The 16,997-nt window shown below is 42.2% G+C and overlaps 1 protein-coding gene across 7 annotated transcripts in view; it reads left to right on the forward strand.

Annotated features, from left to right (window-relative positions):
* Window positions 1-16,997, forward strand: part of CACNA1C (calcium voltage-gated channel subunit alpha1 C) — a 665,915-nt gene that overhangs the window by 597,967 nt on the left and 50,951 nt on the right. For 5 of the 7 annotated variants that reach the window (XM_090043440.1, XM_090043443.1, XM_090043445.1 and 2 more), the window contains one exon: window positions 3,366-3,449. In XM_090043440.1, the coding sequence (XP_089899566.1) occupies window positions 3,366-3,449 (84 nt within the window). Of the gene's footprint in view, window positions 1-2,701; window positions 2,786-3,365; window positions 3,450-16,997 lie in introns of all 7 variants that reach the window. The other 2 variants (XM_090043444.1, XM_090043446.1) reach the window with 2 other exon arrangements.

Below are 16,997 nucleotides of genomic sequence, written 5' to 3' on the forward strand. Positions count from 1 at the left end.
ACTTATCCATCACCATTGATTAAATGTAAACAGTTGCCATTTAGGTCAGCAGAGCCTCAAATACCATGGGTATGAACTTCAACTCTGCTGCTTGATCAAAGGGAAACTCAGCTATTTGCAGAGCTGTTTGTGCTCTTGCTGAAATCCTGGATGGCACTGTTAGTGTGCAAACACAGAAGGAAATGGAAGGCAGACACGTTACTGAGCTTGATCTTGCAAACCTTCACTATGTGAGCAATTCCACAGCATTCTGCATGTCTGTTCACATGAAGGAGGGTTGTATGATTGGGCCCATTGTTTTCTGGTGCATTCTCTTTACCTTAAAAGAGTCATCAGTGCAGAGGTCATTTCAGGTTACTTTCTTGCACCTCTGAATGATCTACATGTATTCTTTACTTATTCAAACTGTGTGTGTCTTTACAGTTTAATCTGCCATCCTCTCTGTCTCCTTCCTCTTGATAAAGTCTAATTACAGTTTTATTCCAGGTCCATCTGGTTGCTAAAGATGCTGGAGGTCAGCGCTGCGTTCATTCTAATGTTTGTTGCATATTTTCTAGGCTGGATGCTGAATAATAATATCTCCTGACTTTGCTTTTGCTCCTGTTCCCTCCTTTTCCACTGTGGTAGACTGTGTAGTAATGGGATCCAAGTGGGAAATTTATACTCACTGAGTGGATTTTTTTAGGAGTGAAAAAAAATTAAAAAGTTTTGTAGCATTTCGGAATGGGTTTTATTTTCCTCTAGCTGTTTCTTTTTTCCATAGTCCACTCTTACAATTCTACCCTCTTCTTCCCCCAGCAAATATTTTCCATACCCTTAGTTGGAAAGTGGGGTTTCTATGTTGGGGTTTTGGGGGTGGGGAGGCTGTTTTTTCATTCCCGACCAGTTCATGGACCATAAATGCGAGCAGTCTCTTGTCCTAAAGAATCCAGCTGGGCTGCATTCCAGCGTTCAGAAGGGACCTCCTGGCCAGAATCTGGCCCAGATATTAGTTAGAAACATGACAGCTCTAAATTCCCAGGCCTGGCTTTTCCAATGCCAGTAGTGGGATTTTTTTTCCTCTTCTTTTCTTTCTGCAATGCTGCCTGGGAACCCAGGCTCACATTTTACCCATGACCTGACTTTCCAGTGCTAAGAATAGCAACCACAGTGTAACATGGGTTCACTCTCACTGAAAAGAGACTGCAGCTGGGAAAGAGAGAGGTCAGATTAGCCTGTGCTTGTGAAATAACAGGAGCATGAGGACTCCTATTTAGGAGGTTGGGAGTCTTCTGGTTCTGAAAACTGAAGAAAAAAAGGGTTCATATAGCTAAGACCTGACCTTGGCAAAGGTATTTTGCCAGTCCTGAAGTAATCACTGTAAATCTTTGCTGAAGATATTACATCAAAGTAGAGGCAGACAGACAAAAGCTCGGCAGCAAGGAGGATTAATGTCTTTCTAAAAAGGATGCTGTGCCTTATTCCCCTTACTACCAAAATTCATCAGAGATCTGAGGGCACTTGGTGGAGGCTGGTGTTTCCTACACAACCAAAGGCAAACTGGAACACTGGAAGTTGCACTCAGAGTTTGTCAGAAAAATGAAGGTGTGATTGTAACATGTGCCAGCATCATTTATGAATGATATGCCACTATAATACAGTATACACAACTATAATTGGGAATACACAGCAGCATAGGATTTAACCCATGTAACCAGAGAATGTAGCCAGGAACCCAGTAGGGTTTATTCTCTGATTGCTATCACATGCTAAAGCCTGTACCATTTTATCTTCCTTGCTATTGTTATCCAGGCTAACTAAATAATAAATATGCTAGCACTTGCAACTATCCCACCATCATTTTGCTGTCTAGATACACCCTCAGAGTCATTTGACAGTATAAGTAGAAGAGCATAGTGTATTTGACTCAAAGCATGCTGAACTAAGAACCCTCTGCATTGGGAAGAGGCAACAGGCTTACTCTCAGAAGAAGCCTAAATTAGAGCACTAGCTACCATCCCCTTTGCCGAGAGCTTCAGTCTACCTCCCTGACTAAGGCATTATCAATAAAAACTGTTTGACTAAGTGGTGCCTTGCAAATCCGCACAGGGCATCTGAGTAAAGAGCAAAACATGGCAACCAGTGAGTTATAAACACTCCTCCTAATATATCTCCAGTGTTTACTGCTCCCCTTATTCTGTTCTTAAATAACATAGTCTTTTTTAGCCCCTGCACAGGCCATTAATAGCCAGAATCTGAACCTAGTGGTTCTGTGCACAATTGCCACAGGGAAACATTAACTGGAGAAAACCAAGTATCACCTTTTCTGTACCTGCCCCCAAAAGTAACTCAACCAAAGCAAATCAGATTGGGGAGAAGGCCTGGGTTGCTAGGAAGAGGGTGTTTCTGACACTTGAAGGAACCCTTCAACCTTTATACACAAGTAAACCTTTCTCTTCACCTCCTTACATATCTCTGAGAACTGGGCCTGTGATATCTGAGAGTAGGGGACTTGCGCAGGGTGCTCCGTGTGGCTGCAGGAGGCCTGGCCGTGTGAGTCAGGGCTGCAAGAACTTTCCCTCAGCTTCTAAAGCAGCACGCAGATTTAAGCGCAAAACCACTTGAGGTATCAGGGCTGTAATTCTAATGGTAATTTTGAACTGTTTTTGTCTGTCTAACATTCCTTTTTAATCCCCATCCTGCCTGCCCCTTCCTTATGTAGGGTTACTTTAGTGATCCTTGGAATGTTTTTGACTTCCTCATCGTAATTGGCAGCATTATAGACGTCATTCTCAGTGAAACTAATGTGAGTATTACTCTACCCTTCCCAGGATACCACCACCTCCTCCTCCTCTGTTTCCTTCTCTCTCTTTTTTTTCTGGTTTTTTTCCCCTCTAGTCATGCTTTTATTGAACTTGCCGTCGTCCTTCTCCTTCTCCCAGGGAAAAAAAAAGGAGGAGGGCCGCCTCCTTCTTTTTCACTTGTCATAGCACCCCCCCCCTTGCTGTGACTGGTGAAAGCGCACAGAATTTGGGGGGGGTGTGCTTTTTTTTCCCCTCCAAAAGGTAGACATGTTTGAGTGTAACTTTCTGACTAACCAGGCTTTTGTTGATACCCTCCATCATGTGAACCGTTTCAGAGGTTTGAGCAGCCAGTACTGTATGGTAGAGTGGTAAGAGATTATTTAATATGCCCACGTAACCTCTTTCTTTTCTTATTTTTTTTCTCTTCTCTCCCTCTTTCATGCTTTTTTTGTTTTATTTATTTTTTGTTGTTTTCTTTTGTTTTTGTTGTTGTTTTTTTACTTTTTTTTTCCTATTTCTCTCTTTTTCTTCTTTTTTTTTTTCTCTCTCTCTCTCCTTCCTCGGCTTCTCTGCCACATGCAGCACTATTTCTGTGATGCATGGAATACATTTGACGCCTTGATTGTTGTGGGTAGCATTGTTGATATAGCAATCACCGAGGTGAACGTAAGTAGCTGGCGTCTGTCCATGATCGTGCCTGCTCTAACATTCATTTGTCTTTCCCATTTATTTATTTCTCCCCCTCCCCTTTTTATTCTGTTTTAAGGATTGTTTTTCGTTGGTTGAAACTTTCTCTTTTGTTTTGTTCTGCTTTTACTTTTGGAACGACTTAAAGGACATTTTGATTGTTGCATCATTTTTTTCCCCCCCTCATAATCAGCCTGGCATGATTGAAACTGTATAGCAGGAAAAGTAAATGGGATTTGTGGAGCGTAGGTAAAAGAAATTTTTGTGCCATGGGAAGCTGCTGGAGAAGTCCCACATCCAAGGCTCTGGCCTGCCCAGCATTGCATTTGGCTTCCCAGGACATTTCAACACACTCCACCCCACAGAGATCTAAAGATCAGTTCTTTCGAGGTGGAACTGAGGGAACCAAATAGAGAATATTCTCAGTACCCTCCCTACTGCTTTTCCTCAAAAAAAAATATTCATTAACCCAATATTCACAAAGAAATTCATCCCCAGTGTTTAATTTTCCTTTGAAACCAGTAGACTGAATTAAACAATATCCTTAGGCATGGGCACGTCTTAGTTCAGTTCCTATTCAGTGTAGAGCACCACTGGACTTGACACAAATTATTACCACTGGTGGTGGTCTCATCAGACAGGCCCAGGGTAGAATCGACTGTGAAGACTGAAATAAATTGTATGAATGTATATAAGAAACGTATTGTTTCAGGCAAAATTGATTATTTTTGCTACCTTATTTTAGTGAGGTAGAGAATAATGGAATTAGAGAGAGGAAAAATTAGGAGGAGGTCAAGTCTGAAGTAAGCATTTGTTTATTTGAGCCAGCTCCTGATGAAATCAATACAAACCCTGAGTTGTTTTCAGTGAGAGCACAATCTCAATAAATTTTACTTGGTAGCTTAAATCAAAATGGCTTAGACAGGATACAGTCAAGGGGATTGAAAACTGGCTGAAAGACTTTAGAAACAGCAGTGTATCAAGATGGGAAGAGGTCCCTAGGTTCTGTTCATTTTCTACCTTAGTTAATTTCTTTCTTAATTATCTGAAAGAAGGAGAAAGTAATAGATTAATGAAGTGCACAGGTATTAAAACTTTAATGGAAAATGTTGCATCTTATCCAGAAGGCCAAATGAAAGTAAGATACCAAAAACAGCAAGACAAAAGATCCAGAATACAATAAAAAATAACAAAATGAGATTCAGTTTAGAGAAACCTGGCAAGCAGAGAAGCTGAAGGAGACAAACAGCAAAGGCAGTAATAGTAGACAGCAAATGGGTGTGAATTTTCAAAGGAATGTGGCAGCAGAAAAAGCCAAATCAATTTTCAGCTTCTGTGCCTTTGGGGGTATCACATCAGAAACAGAGAGCTATAGTCTGCTACAGGTGGACAAAAATGTTAAATCAAACTTTTTTAGAAAAAAAGATTTGGCAACACCAACATGTTTCACAAATTTGTGTCAATTCCATCAAAATTTTGGGTAGGGGAAAAAAATCTTAAATATTCTGAAAAATTAAAATGTTACTTTGATCTTTTTAAAACAAAATATTTCCATTTTTTGGTTCAAAATGACTTTCATAGAGGCTTCCCTTCAATTTTATTTGTTCAAATTAAAAGATGTTGAAAATAGTCAAAACTGATGCACCTTGTTTTGTACCAAAATGATTCCTTTCACTTTTGATTTGCTGAAATTTATTTTTTAATTGAAAAGGAAATCTCCTTCCAACTTTCCAAAATTACCCGTAGACTGAAAAGTCTATACAGCACTGCTGTGACTTTCCTTGGCATATTCTAGAAAGCGTTGGGTATCCAAATCCCAGAGAGAGACTGACTGATTGGACGGAGTTCATAAAAGGCTGGTTAACTTCATCAAGACATTTTAAGAAAAATATGTTTTACTGTCATTCCTAGGAGTTTATAATGCTCTCCACAGGTGGGGTAGGTTTTATGCTCTCCCCAAGCGGAGATGCATTGTCAGGATCAATGGTGAGGAAGCTTGTACACTTCATATTCACGGTGTACCCATTTTCTGTATAATTTTCTTTATAAACAGAAGTCTTCAGTCTCCTGGCTGTCAGTGTGGTATGTTTTATTACCACTGAATGAAAAAGGGAAGGAGAAACTGAACAAGACCCCCTCTCTTCTAAATCCAAATTTATTTCCATTTTCTATAGAGCTCCTAAATCTGTCCAGTTTTATTTCAGAATATACCGAAATGTTTGAAAAACGGCATGCCTTTGGACAATATCTGTCCAACTGAATAACTGTCTCTCTCAGTTGATAAGGCAACAGGGGGCAGTCCTTATTCCCTGAAGAGAAAATAATGATGGAATTTCATGATGGTCCCTCTGTCCCTTCTAAAGAATTTCTTCCTACTATACAGTTCTTACAGATTTCTGCACATGTCTTTTTGTTACCTGGCATGTTTAAATCTTCTCTTTTTATCTAGGCAAGTCCTTTGCTATAAGTTCCTAATGTTTGTTACTAAAAGTTTAATCCTTTTTTGCACAATCTTTTGTTGCACTGATAAATGAGCAGCAGCTAAGGAAAGAGTTTGTTTCTGAAATGTGTTGAAATCCCTTTGCACTTACTGAATAAGAGAATGTATTGTCTGTTGGCTTGTCCTGTCAGATTCCTTTCCTGCTAGCACTACCTGGTATGCTACACCTCTAGTAGATGGGCATTAGAAATAGCAACCCATTTCAGACAGGCAGGTATCATCGTCCCAATCAACATGAGGCAGCTTATCAGGTGCATCCCTTCCCTACTGCACAGGAGCTTGTTGCTTTCTCACTCTTTGTGAGTCTGAGCAAATCTGCCTTGCATGTCTGTACACTGTCTTGTCTTTTTTGAATAGGCATGGAGTTGAGGGGAAAAAACCCACAAGATTTTTTTCAGGTCACTGAGGTTCAGCTGAGGTGCTTTTGCCCATCTCGTTAGGAACTGACCCAGCTTAGTTTGTGTGAGGGTCTCAGAAGGTGCTTCACAAAGCCTAATGATAGTAGGTCATTTACTGAAAGTGAATCTGTCTGGTTTATGTTGCTTTGTCATGAGAGATCGTGGATGTGTAAGCATGCAGATTCCATGGAGTCCACCAGGAAGTTTGCAGTGCAGATCAGATTGGCCTGGGAAGTGTTTAGAGCTTACAGCAATGGGTGCAATGGGAAAGCCTAAGATGGATCAAGATGTGCCTTTGTTTGTGTGTAAGTGTATGTTCACATCTGTGTGTGCAGCACTGCATGCACTAGTTTGCCTCTTGACAATTGTTTTGTTTTTTTGAAAAGGAAAGTCCCAGGCCAAAAACTTCATTAAGATATATGTGAGTGTGCATGTGTGGGCTTTTGTTTGCGTATTCCATTGGTTGCAGTATATATTCCTCAATGTGTTTGGATATCTATGTAAAGAGGTATAAACCTAAGTGAGAGCGTGCATGTGTTTAGGTCCGAGTCTGTGTGTGCGTGCGCGCGCGTGTGTATATGTACACGTACATGTGTGTGCATGAGTGTGCGTGCTTGAATGTGTGTGAGCATATGTATTTTTGTGTACACACAAATGTAAATGGTTTTTGAAGAGATGTGTGTATCTGAGTTTAGAAACACGTTATTTGAGTATATATTTGTATCTCAATGTGCAAGTCTGTTGGCCTGCTTATGGCTGGATGTGTATGTAGATATGAGAATATATGTGTACAGGCATGTTTATCTGCATGCCTTTGAATGAATGTACATATATGCATGTATATCTCAGTGTGTGTGTGTTTGTTAGCATGCCTCTGAGTCATGTGCACTGTAATGAAAAGGCACGCACATGTCAATCAGATCCTGAGGCTGCCATCTATATTGCTCAGCCTTTGCTCAGGCAACTTCTCAGTCTTCTCAGTGACACTGAAGTAAATTGAGCACTGATGCACACAACACTGAGTTTAGGCCTAATGCTCTGACTTGCACATAGGAACACATTTCAGCAAGCTCTCATTTGGTACAGAAACACAGGGAAACATTTCACAACACTGACTGTGCAAAACAGGCACAGGATCAATTTAAGTTCTGGCATGTCAGAAAATTTTGAGTGCTGATACTGTTTTTGCTAACTCATTTTTTTAATTGACTGACTTGCAGCCCAGTATGAGACTGCACTTTCAAAACTTGGTGTCTCAATTTCGACAAGAGTTGCACAGCTGAATACCCTTTCACAACTCTGTCCCTAAATATATGGTGATTTCACTTGTTTTTTCCCCTCTGATAATGTAACAGCAGCTACATTTGATTACTTATTTACCTTATATTTTGATATTGAAAAAATAATTCCAAACTAGAAACCAGGTAGGTGAAATTTCAGGCCTTTGAGTGCCAAGACTTGGGTATGAATTCCTAGGAATAGATTTTATGCTGGTCTAATATTCAGGTCTGAGGATTCAGGGCTTGTAGATCCTGCTCTCTGCTTTCACCTCCTGTGGACTAACCTTGAACATAACCTTCCTATGCGTTAGTTTCCCTCTCTGTGAAATATTTGATAATATTTACTTAATCCACAGGAACATTGTCACTCATTTCTATACAGTGCTTTGAAATCCTTGGGGGGGCAAAAAAGCCCTGCAGAAGTAAAAAAAAAAAAATTATTACAATTGATCATACCAGGATCGTGAACCTCTGCATTATAAGAAGAAAACATTTTAGGAATTAAAGAGGTCAGAGCATTCAGAATATGTCATCAGAGAAGTAGCCACAGACATAGGCTTTGATTTCCTTACTTTCCATCTCAGCAGGTTCAATACAGTATTCTTGCTTGGCGCTCCTGCTGGAGCTGACTGGCAACTTGCTATCCCCTCCTCAGGGTGAAAGCAGTGTCTTGTTACTATTTGCTGTGCTGTATTGGAGGGGGAAATCAAGTTTGATTTGTGCTCTGTGCTACTGTGCCCAAAGTGATGGAAAAAGACAGCCAGGCCTGAGTCACTGAGAAGGCTGCTAACGTAATGCCCCCCCTCAAAATTTAGACAGAGAAAGCAGGCAATGCTTTTCTACTCCTTAGGGTCCTTTTTACTTTATTTCATTCCCCTTCAGTGTCAGACTGAAGTTTCAGTGCCACTGAATCTTCATCTGTGGCAGAAGCCAGTGTCACAGCAGGACACACTTACCTGTCTTGCAGCACTGTACCTAGACTCCTGGCATCCCCAGGCAAACTTTTAGTATCAGGCCCCACTTCGCCAAAGATAATGATGATAATGATAATAAAAATTACCCTTTCTGTCTGGGCCCCAGGCAGCTGCCCAGTTCTCCCATGCCTGTGTCAGCCCTGCTGCCAGGGTTTCTATGGCAGAGCTGCGGCCCCTTGCCAAAGAGATTGTTCTGTCCTTGGATTACAGGCAGAGGTTTGCACCATGCAACTGTGTGAAAATTTTGTAGGCTGGCACAAATTGAAATATGTCCAAGTCCCATGCCTGGACATAGATGTTAGTGACAGTGGAAATGTGTGCGTGTGTTTGATTGTGTCTGCCTACCTTGAAAGGATGTAGGTGTGGGTGGGTTTGTGTCTGCCTGTGCAGAGCTATGTGTGTTTGCATTTGTAATTCTGTCAGGGAATTTCCCAATGTTTGCCTGCATGATTGCCTCTGTGTATATCAGAGTGATGTGGTATCTGAGAAGGCATGGTTATGGCCAGGCAAACACAGCTGGGTCCAGACGTATATGCACATGCCATGAAAATATTTGCATGTCTGAGTATGTCTGTGTATGCTGAAGGATGTACAGAGGAAGAAGTACAGTATGGTAGGTACAGAACATGCAGCAGTGAGATGAAGAGCCAAAAGAACATCATGGTATCACTCAGCTCCCCTTCCCACCCATCTACAAATTGGGCATGGGCACAAAACAAAGTGATGGGGGAGCATGGAAGTGGTTTGAGTGCTTGTGTGGATTAAAAATGAAAAATCTTTGCATGGAGATTGCCAATCTGTTGTAGAAATACAGTTTTGCCCAAGAGTGAGGAAGTGTTTAGACCTAGAGCTGATGGAAATGTTTCTGAAATGGGAAAGGTGGCAGAAGGAGATGACTCAGGATTATGATTTCACTTGCTGATTTGTTCCATGGTGATAGAACTGTGGTATCTGGGAGCTACAGGACCAATGGGTCATGGATGACATTCCCTTGAGGAAGCTTAGAGAAGTTTTCCTTGAGGAAGTTTAGAGAAAACCACCCTGCTGCATGCCTTTCTGAGTCAGACCCATCACACACCACTGCCAGCCCCTCTGACCTCACACAAGCACTCTGCCCCTCTGTACGCTAAATGGCATTGTTCAGTTTCTTTACGTCTTGACATGCTTCTGAAATGTAGAGAGCTCCCAACCCTGTTGGGAGGACACCAGACAGGTGTAGCTTTGTTATTGCTTGACATTAAGGATTCTCTGAGACCAGGGAGGCCAAGGCAACTCCTGAGCTTGCAGATTCCAGGGGTATCTGAGGACCATTGTGGAATTTCTCCTTTAGTCTCTTGGTTGTAAGTTAATGCAGCTTTGGCTTAGCACAGGCACACAGAGGCCTCTCTTTAGAAGCTCTTGACTCCAGTAGGCTTCATATGGTGTGTCATAGGCTTCTGTTCCCACTCCATGAAATATTTGACACAACGCATACTAAAGTCTCCCTCTTTCCTTTACTCCTACAGCCTTCCCCTTTACCTTTCCCCACTTTTTTTCCTTCCTCCCCTTGCTCTCCTCTGCTGTGTTTCCTGCTAGACTGAACCTCACAAGAACATTTGCACCCTCAGTCAGAGTCTTTGAAAGCAGAGAACCAGTGGCTCAAATGCTGAAGGCCTTATTCAGGCAAAACTCCCACTGGGCATTTTATCTGTAAGGACTGAAACAGTTGGCCTTGTGTGACTAAGCTCAGTATAAGCCCCACCCCTGCAATGGGAGCAAGGATTGGTGGAAGGACGGCACACATCTAGCCTGCACCTCAGTTGGGACTTGCATTCATCTCTGTCGCTATGTCTGTTTTTCTGTCTCTTCCTGTCTTGAATCTCTCAGCTTCCAAGCCCTTTGCTGCTCAGATTTTGCCCATCATCTGACAGGAGAAACAAATTTCTGCAATGCTTAGAACCTGCAAGTGCAACCTTTGCAAGAACCTGCAAGTGCAGTTTCAAAATTTCTGCTGGAAGCAGTAATTATCTCTCTCCCTTTTGAATGCCATGTTGGCTGCAGAGTCATCCAAAATATGTAGCAAAGGGCTGGGGAAGCACAGTTGCTTCTTTTCACATCCTGTGCTGTCCCGCCCTTATCGTTGCCATTCTAAAAGTTGTATGTAGCTTTCATATATACAGACATGGGTATGTATATATGTACATATATATTGTTTTATTTTTGTAAATCTGATGATACAACTGATGGAGTTTTTTATTTAGAATTTTTCAGAATCGTTTGCGGTGTTTTTATTTCAATAACAAAAGTTGTTTCACCACGAGCAACCCCCCAGCTTCATTGCAAAATAACCATCATGAAACGTGATTGTGAAACCTGGCTGTGACAAATGAGGGTATAGCGTAATTTATTCTTCCATTTGGGGAGCCTAAAAATAAAAAACACCACCCAAAACCATGAAGAGACTTGCTTTAACTTAGGAGCTGACCATGGTTAAAACATGATCATATAGCATAATTGTTAGCCCACAAAAGTAGGAGAAAAATATTACCAGGTTGTTTTGCCACAGCCATGTTTGAAAAGGGATTTTGTAATGTGGATGGGGGCTTTCCTATTTTTAATCTTAATAAATATTTTTATTCAGATTTTCCAGAATGTGTAGGACAACCTGCCCATTCAAAGGAGGGCTCATGTTGACAGCACAGCTTTAAATTCAAGGAAAATTTTGGTGAAATATGGGCAATCAGAAAAAAAAAGCATTTTTTGTCAGGAGTGAGGGAAGTGAACCCCAATGACTTCTCTCCGAAGCCACTTTGATACTTGAGCCATTGCTAACATTTATTGCTAATTGTACTGGTAGCAATTCACCACATCAGGAATAAGCCATGTGGCCCCAGTGGGGAGAAATGTGTAAAGAAAAAAAGATAGTGTACTGCCCAGTTCTATTGAAATGCTGCAAAAATGTTATTTCTACAAAACTCCGTATTGTGTTTGACCTCCATCATTACTTTGGATGCATGGAATAACCAGGGACACATGGACACATTTTTAATGCAGGGGAGATTTAAAACCAAGATAAAAGCAAGAATACATTAGCCTCTATGGGGAAACCTAATCACAAAGTGTGGTAATAAATTATTATAAAAGAAACAGAAGATACATTGCTCATGAAAAATTTCCCTTGTAACAGAAACTTAATAGTAGTAAAGTGAAAGGTAAGAAGAACTGTTATCAAGTTCCCTATAGCTTTAGGGGTCTGATAGACAATTGTTTGTATCTAGCATCCTTCTAAAGGAAAACATTTAGTGTACTCATTAAAATGGTGGGCTGTTGGAGCTCAGTGGGGCTCTTCATTTCAGATTGATACCTCTTTTACCATTCTGTACTCAAAGAACCACTTTTCCACAACATCATTTGACCATTGAGCATAGTTTATGACACAATTTTACACCATCATTCTAGGTCCCTGAAGCCTTAGCCACCTCCCACTGGCATTCTTGGAAAGCTTAACAGTGACTTCGGTGAGAGTTGGATCAGGCACTTGATAACTAACAGTTAATTTGCACAATCCTGTGCAGTCAAAATTTCTAGCCTACCCAACTGTTGGTATAATAGTATAATAATGAAAATAATAATGGGAGTTTTGTCTGAAAGAGGACTGAAGGTTTTAGCCCTGTATCTGTTGAGTGGTGAAACAAGCTGGTATGAAAAGCTCTTTTTATTAGCTGTATTCAGTATTTATAATTCGTATCTGAATTTCTTTTTATTTTAGTTATCAACTAACTTTTAAAATGCTGCTCTGATATTGCAGTGAGGCCATATTAGAAATACAGACAAGAACATTTTGATACTTAATTAGTTATGTATTTATGCAGAACTCCGATTACTTAAAACACTCAAAACAATAAAAGCCATTAGAAACCAGTGCGGGCTGGTTATGTTTCACCGATGCAGTGGCCTAGTGAAACCATTCACTTGTACCCAGATAAAGCTTCTTTGAGTTTTCAAGAATGTAAGTACCTTTGCATGAGTTTGTGAAGAAGTTAGCTCAATAAGGCCCTAACTCTAATTGGTTCCCTGGGTGCAATTTATTAATGTAATGTAATATAGTATTCCCTGCATGCTACTTTAATAACTACAATGTAGTATAAATACTAAATACCAACAACTTATTAAAAGTTGTATGTCTCATTGGAGAATACCAAGCTGCACATCAAATTTAAAGTCCAGTTTGGTATGTCCTATGTGGCAGATCTCCAAAGCAGTGTAGGAAGCTCCCAACTCACCTTCTTTCAAGACTTCATTTTCTTGGAAATATAGAAAAATGCCACTTTTCCACATTCAGAATGCAGTTTTAAAAGGCACATAAAAAGTCCCTGAACTTCACCAACACCTTCAGTTTTGCTGCAAAAATGTGTAGGCATTTTTTCCCCCTACCTGTTAACAAAATAATTCATTATTTTTTAACTCTAGGCTTTTGGCTACCCAATTTCCCATGTCTGTACAGCAAATTACCAGCACACTCTCTCAGAGGCTTGCTTACTGTATTCAAATGCAGTAAAAAAATAGTATGCCCTATCTTATAGCACCTGCACTCTGGTTGTAAGGAGTACAATAGGAGCTGTGCTGACAGAGAAGCATTTTTCTATATTTTCCCTTTCTCTTTTTTCTTCTCCTCCATTCCTTGACTAAAACAACCCCCAGAAAACATTTCTGTCATAACTGTGGCAGTAGAGAACATGTTCCCTGCTCATGCCTTGAGTGTTGGGAGCAGCATAATGCCACGCAAGTGATCAGCTCTTTTCTACTTAGAAGTCCAGCTGTCTTTTTCTCTTTGTTCACTTGAGGTGTTGATTGCCATCACATGGAGAAGATTGTTCCCCTCTTGTCTCTTTGATCATGCCTACTACACTGGATCCATGCAGGAGGCACTAAGATAACATAGTGATAAGTACCATTCTATGAACCAACATCAGGGGTTGGCAACCTACTGCTACAGACCTGATCCAGCCCACCAAGTGATTTCATCCAGCCCATGGATTTGGGACATTGGCAGCAGTTCAGCAGCGGCGAGAAGTCAGCAGCCTGCCTTCCAACCAAACTCTGTTAATTCATCCCACCCCTCCTAAAAATTTGCTGACCCCTTGGTGCTGGTGGCAGTCCCTCAGAACAAGGACGACAGTCTTCCAGTAAACAGCAAAGTCATCAATGAGTTCCAAAATGATTCAAGGAGTCAATCTGAGATCAGCATGTTTGACTGCAGGCATGACAAACAGTTCTGGTAAGAAGTGTATCCTCCTGGTGTTGGGTCACAGCTCTTTTCCTTTGTCTCTCTCATCTACCCACCTCCGTGGTGAGGCAACTTTGCTCAAAACAATAGCTTGTGGTACATCACATTTCTTCAAATTGGCTTTCAAAGTGTCCTTGAATTTCTTCTTTTGCCCACCTCTAGACTGGTGAGTTGGGAGTATAGTACCTGCTTTAAGAGCCAGTTGTCAGGCATCCTTGTGACCCATCCTGTCGAATGGAGCTGGTGTTGTATAAACATGGTTTCAATCCTGGTGATGTTGGCTTGACCCAGAACACTGGTGTTCATTCTTCTGTCCTTCTAATTGATATGGAGAATTTTCTGAAGACATCCCTGATAGTAACATTCCAAGGCTACTCTGCCCCCACACTGAGGCTATGGGACCATGTATCCCACAGGCCTCAGGTGTCCACAGATGTGCCTGGACTCCAGTTCTTGGCCCTATGGCCCATTCAGGCCTCAGGTGTCTGCCGGCATACCTGGACACTTCTCCAGACCCCATGCAAGGGGCCTAGGTCCCACGTAAGACCCCACTCCGTGGGACTGGGCCCCTGTGCTTTTCTCTCAGGGTGTGCTCCCCTAGCCTTTTCCCTCCACAGGGTACCTGCGAGGCAGCATGGGCTGAGGCTTTCTGGAGCCCCATACTCGCCTTTACTGTGGAGGCACAGGTCTGGCATTTCCTGGAAGCTGCCCTGCCACAAGCAGTCCCACCACACCATCAAGCCCCAGCAGGGTGTAGTTTTAGGTCATTCTGCAAGGCCAGGAATCTCTTCCATCCCCATAATTCCTGCCCTTTACCTCCAGACGTTCTGAGAGCAGCAGCTGCAGCCAAGTGGTGTTCTCTCTCCAGCTGCTTGCAGTCACTGCTGACTCTTCTGCTCAGGGTCTGCTCTAATCTCTAATATCTGGGCCTCTTCGCAATCAGGTGGCCTCCTGCTGGCCGTGTGACTCCTGATGGGGAGTGCAGTCACCTGCAGGCTGCTCTGCTGCCTGTTCTGGCCCTTAAAGTAGCAGCCTGCATCAGATGGAAATTCAGTTTCAAACCTAACAGGTGCCAGGTTGACTAGGATAGAGAACTACAGGTTGTAAGCCCTTGCTCCATCTCAGCATTGACCTCCCTGCTTCACTTTTTAAACTGGGATATACAAGTCCTAAACTGTCTGCTAAACCTTTACATTGCTTTGTCCCAGTGAGCAGGATTGAATTTGCTTCACATCATTAAATGACTGCTTTCTCTAAGCTGAACTGATGCAGTGGCCAAGATGCCTCAGCACTAAGGAAAATCTTGCTAACTGGTGAATAGTAAAATAGATTGATATCTAAAGTAAAAGATGGAGCTGCCTGAAACTAGGAATTCTTGGTACTTGTTAGGGGCTCACTTCCACATACAAATTCATTGTGTGATAAGAATGAGCATGGCATTCCACCACTTCATCTCTATCTGTCACTGAAGAAGAAACAGAAACAGTCAACAGTTATTCAAGGGGAGATGTCTGTGGAACAAAAAGATGTTGCCCAATAGCTTTACAATAAGTTATGGTCTCCATATGACTATTGCAGATGTGCTCAAATAATGCCTGCAATTAGCATTTCCAGTCCCACTATGGTTCATAGACATTATTGTATTCTATATTATCATCACCAATCCAGTCTACCTCCATAAGCATTTCTGAGACACTCTAGTTTCAACATTAAATAGCTCTCTAATTAAAAAGTCAAAGAAAAGATACAGCCGTTTAATTAAATACTAATTGTTCCAGATTTCAAATGAAAACTATCCTTAACACATTCTCTCTTCAGCCTATTTGTCTCTCAAGCCAGGCTCCCTAGGACAGGGGATTGTTATTTAGATATAACTCTTCCTTATAGGAACTGCTAATTTGCAGGAATGCACAGTGTTTTGGTATGAACAGTCCAGCTGCAGTCACATAAAAATATTTTTCTGGCTTCAGCAGGATGAGAAATGTCATCCAGTATCTCCTTCAGTATGTTTCATAGTTTCATGGTAGTTTGGGGTCAGAACGGACCTGAACAGATCATCTAGTCTAACCCCTGCCACTGGCCAGAGCACACACTGGGATCACACGACCCCAGACAAGTGTTCGTCCAACCTCCTTTTGAATTTACCCAAGGTAGGAGGGAGGAACACTTCCCTAGGAAGTTGGGTCCAGATCCTAGCCACTCTAGCAGTGAAATAGTGCCTCCTAATCTCTAACCAGGTGCTGCTTGGGGGAATAGGACCCTTCCTACTTGCTGCTGATTTCCCCTAACGAGTTTGTATGCAGCCACCAAATCCCCCCTCAGCCTCCGCTTGCTGAGGCTGAACAGGTTCAGGTCCCTCAGTCTCTCCTCATAGGGCCTGCCCTGTTGCCCTTCAACCAAGCAGGTGGCCCTCCTCTGAACCCTCTCAAGGCACATCCTTCTTAAAGTGCAGTGCCCAGAACTGGAGTACTCCAATTGTGGCCTGACCAGTGTCACGCAGAGGGGGAGTATCACCTCTCTGGACCGGCTTGAGATGCATCTTTGGATGCATGACAAGGTGCGGTTGGCTTTGCTGGCTGCAGTCTGGCATTGGTGGCTCATGTTCATCTTGGAGTCAGTAACGACTCCAAGATCCCTTTCCACCTCTGTGCTCACAAGGGGGGAGCTCCCCAGCTTTTATGTATGCTGTGGATTCCTTCTGCGCAGGTGCAGCACCCTGCATTTATCTACATTGAACCCCATGCTGTTACCATCCATCCATTTCTGTAGTCTGTCTAAATCTAATTGCAGCCTCTCTGTCCCTTCAAGCATGCCTACCTGTCCCCACATCTTGGTGTCATTGGCAAACTTGGACGTTTTCCACCCCCTCATCCAAGTCGCTGATGAAGATGTTGAACAGTGTAGGCCCCAGGACCAAGTCCTGGGGGACCCCACTTTTCACATCCCGTCAGGTTGAGTATGACCTGTCCACCACCACTCTCTGGGTGCACCCCATCAGCCAATTTTTGACCCATCCAACTGTATAGGCATCAATGCCACAGTTGCTCAATTTATTAATGAGAATGGGGTGAGAGACCATGTCAAAGGCCTTCTTAAAAAAGTGCAAAAA

Source organism: Crocodylus siamensis, chromosome 4 (assembly GCF_052110815.1).
Source record: "Crocodylus siamensis isolate JL-2025a chromosome 4, ASM5211081v1, whole genome shotgun sequence".
Lineage (NCBI taxonomy): Eukaryota > Metazoa > Chordata > Crocodylia > Crocodylidae > Crocodylus > Crocodylus siamensis.